The sequence below is a fragment of the Arachis duranensis genome, chromosome 3 (genome assembly GCF_000817695.3).
Source record: "Arachis duranensis cultivar V14167 chromosome 3, aradu.V14167.gnm2.J7QH, whole genome shotgun sequence".
In the NCBI taxonomy this organism is placed as follows: Eukaryota; Viridiplantae; Streptophyta; class Magnoliopsida; order Fabales; family Fabaceae; genus Arachis; species Arachis duranensis.
The window spans coordinates 20,526,591-20,527,997 of NC_029774.3; the positions used below are offsets into that span (position 1 = coordinate 20,526,591).

The following is a 1,407-nucleotide window of genomic DNA, read 5'->3' on the forward strand; positions in this document are numbered from 1 at the left end:
TGCATATATTATTTTATATATTTTTAATAAAATAATAAATATTAAAATAATTAAATATATCATTAAAAATAATTAAATTTGTCATAACATAATAAATATTTTTTTATAACAATACAATCAATTTTTTGCATAAACACTACTAAATATATGTTTCTATAATATAATTGATTTTATATTCATATAATCTATAGTTAATTTTATTATATCTTTTAATTTTGACGTGGTTGGTACATACTCAAATACTTTTTTTTATACAGACATATTTAAATACTTAATTTATAATGAAAAAGTCTAAGACGGACATTTTTATTAAAATCTGACAAATATTTAATCATTAAAAGAAAAATGAATAATTTCACGTCATAGATATAATTTCACACCATCAAAAATATTTATGATGACTAATTAATGACTATAAATAATAAAATCTGCTGTACCTAACACCCTCGTAATATCTATCTATAAATTCGATTCACAATTTACAGACACGTTAACATTTTTATAAGCAGATTATCAATACCTAAATAATGATAACGTAACGCCAATTCTTGTGGTCTATATCTATTGTAATAACCATTCATTGATGCAGCTTGTGCAGAATCAGGTTAATAATAATAATGTCATGATTCCTTTGCTTTATGTCAATTTTTTTTTTAAAAAAAACAATAATAAAAATTAAAATTTTAAATTTTTTATCATAAAAATTTTAATACTATATTATGATATTATTTTTTTAAAATTTTAAAATAATAAATAATAATAATAATAATAATAATAATAATAATAATAATAATAATAATAAATGCCCTGTTTAGGGCCTATAGAAGTAGTAAAGGGATATTTCATGAACAAGTGGGTACTCTTCCAATCTTTGTGGTTCTTCTCTCACTAATAACTTTTCATAGCTATATCCATTACCTTTATTTCAATGTGTATGTGTATATATATAGATCCATAGTTAGCCTTATAGTGTTACACAGAACCGTACAATAGCCTTCAATTCCTACACATAACATCCTCGGCTCCCTAATGCCACAGCGACAAGAAACTTTGATGGAACCAACAATGAACAATGGCAATGGCCATGGACATGGCTGTGCTATTGTGAATGGAAGAAGCAGAACCAATAATTGTACTAGTGATGAAGTAATTGAGTGGTTTGAACAAGTGTCACAGAAGGGTGGTTCTGTTCAGAAAGAGATACTATCCCAGATTCTGAAACAGAACCATGGTGCTGAGTATGTGAAGAAATGGTTGGGGTATCACAACATCCAAGAAATGGATTCATCTGCATTGGAATCACTTTTCACTTCTGTGGTTCCAATTTCTTCTCATGCAGATTTTGAGCCTTTTATCCAAAGGATTGCAGATGGGGACACTAATCCTTTACTCACCCAACAACCTATT

The 1,407-nt window shown here is 26.7% G+C and overlaps 1 protein-coding gene across 1 annotated transcript in view; it reads left to right on the top strand.

Moving 5' to 3' along the window:
• Positions 1-847: 847 nt before the first annotated feature.
• LOC107477896 (indole-3-acetic acid-amido synthetase GH3.10) overlaps positions 848-1,407 on the top strand; it is a gene marked incomplete in the record, with an annotated part of 8,246 nt that continues 7,686 nt past the window's right edge. Inside the window, 1 exon segment of the mRNA XM_016097987.3 lies at positions 848-1,407. Coding sequence (XP_015953473.1) covers positions 1,030-1,407 — 378 coding nt within the window.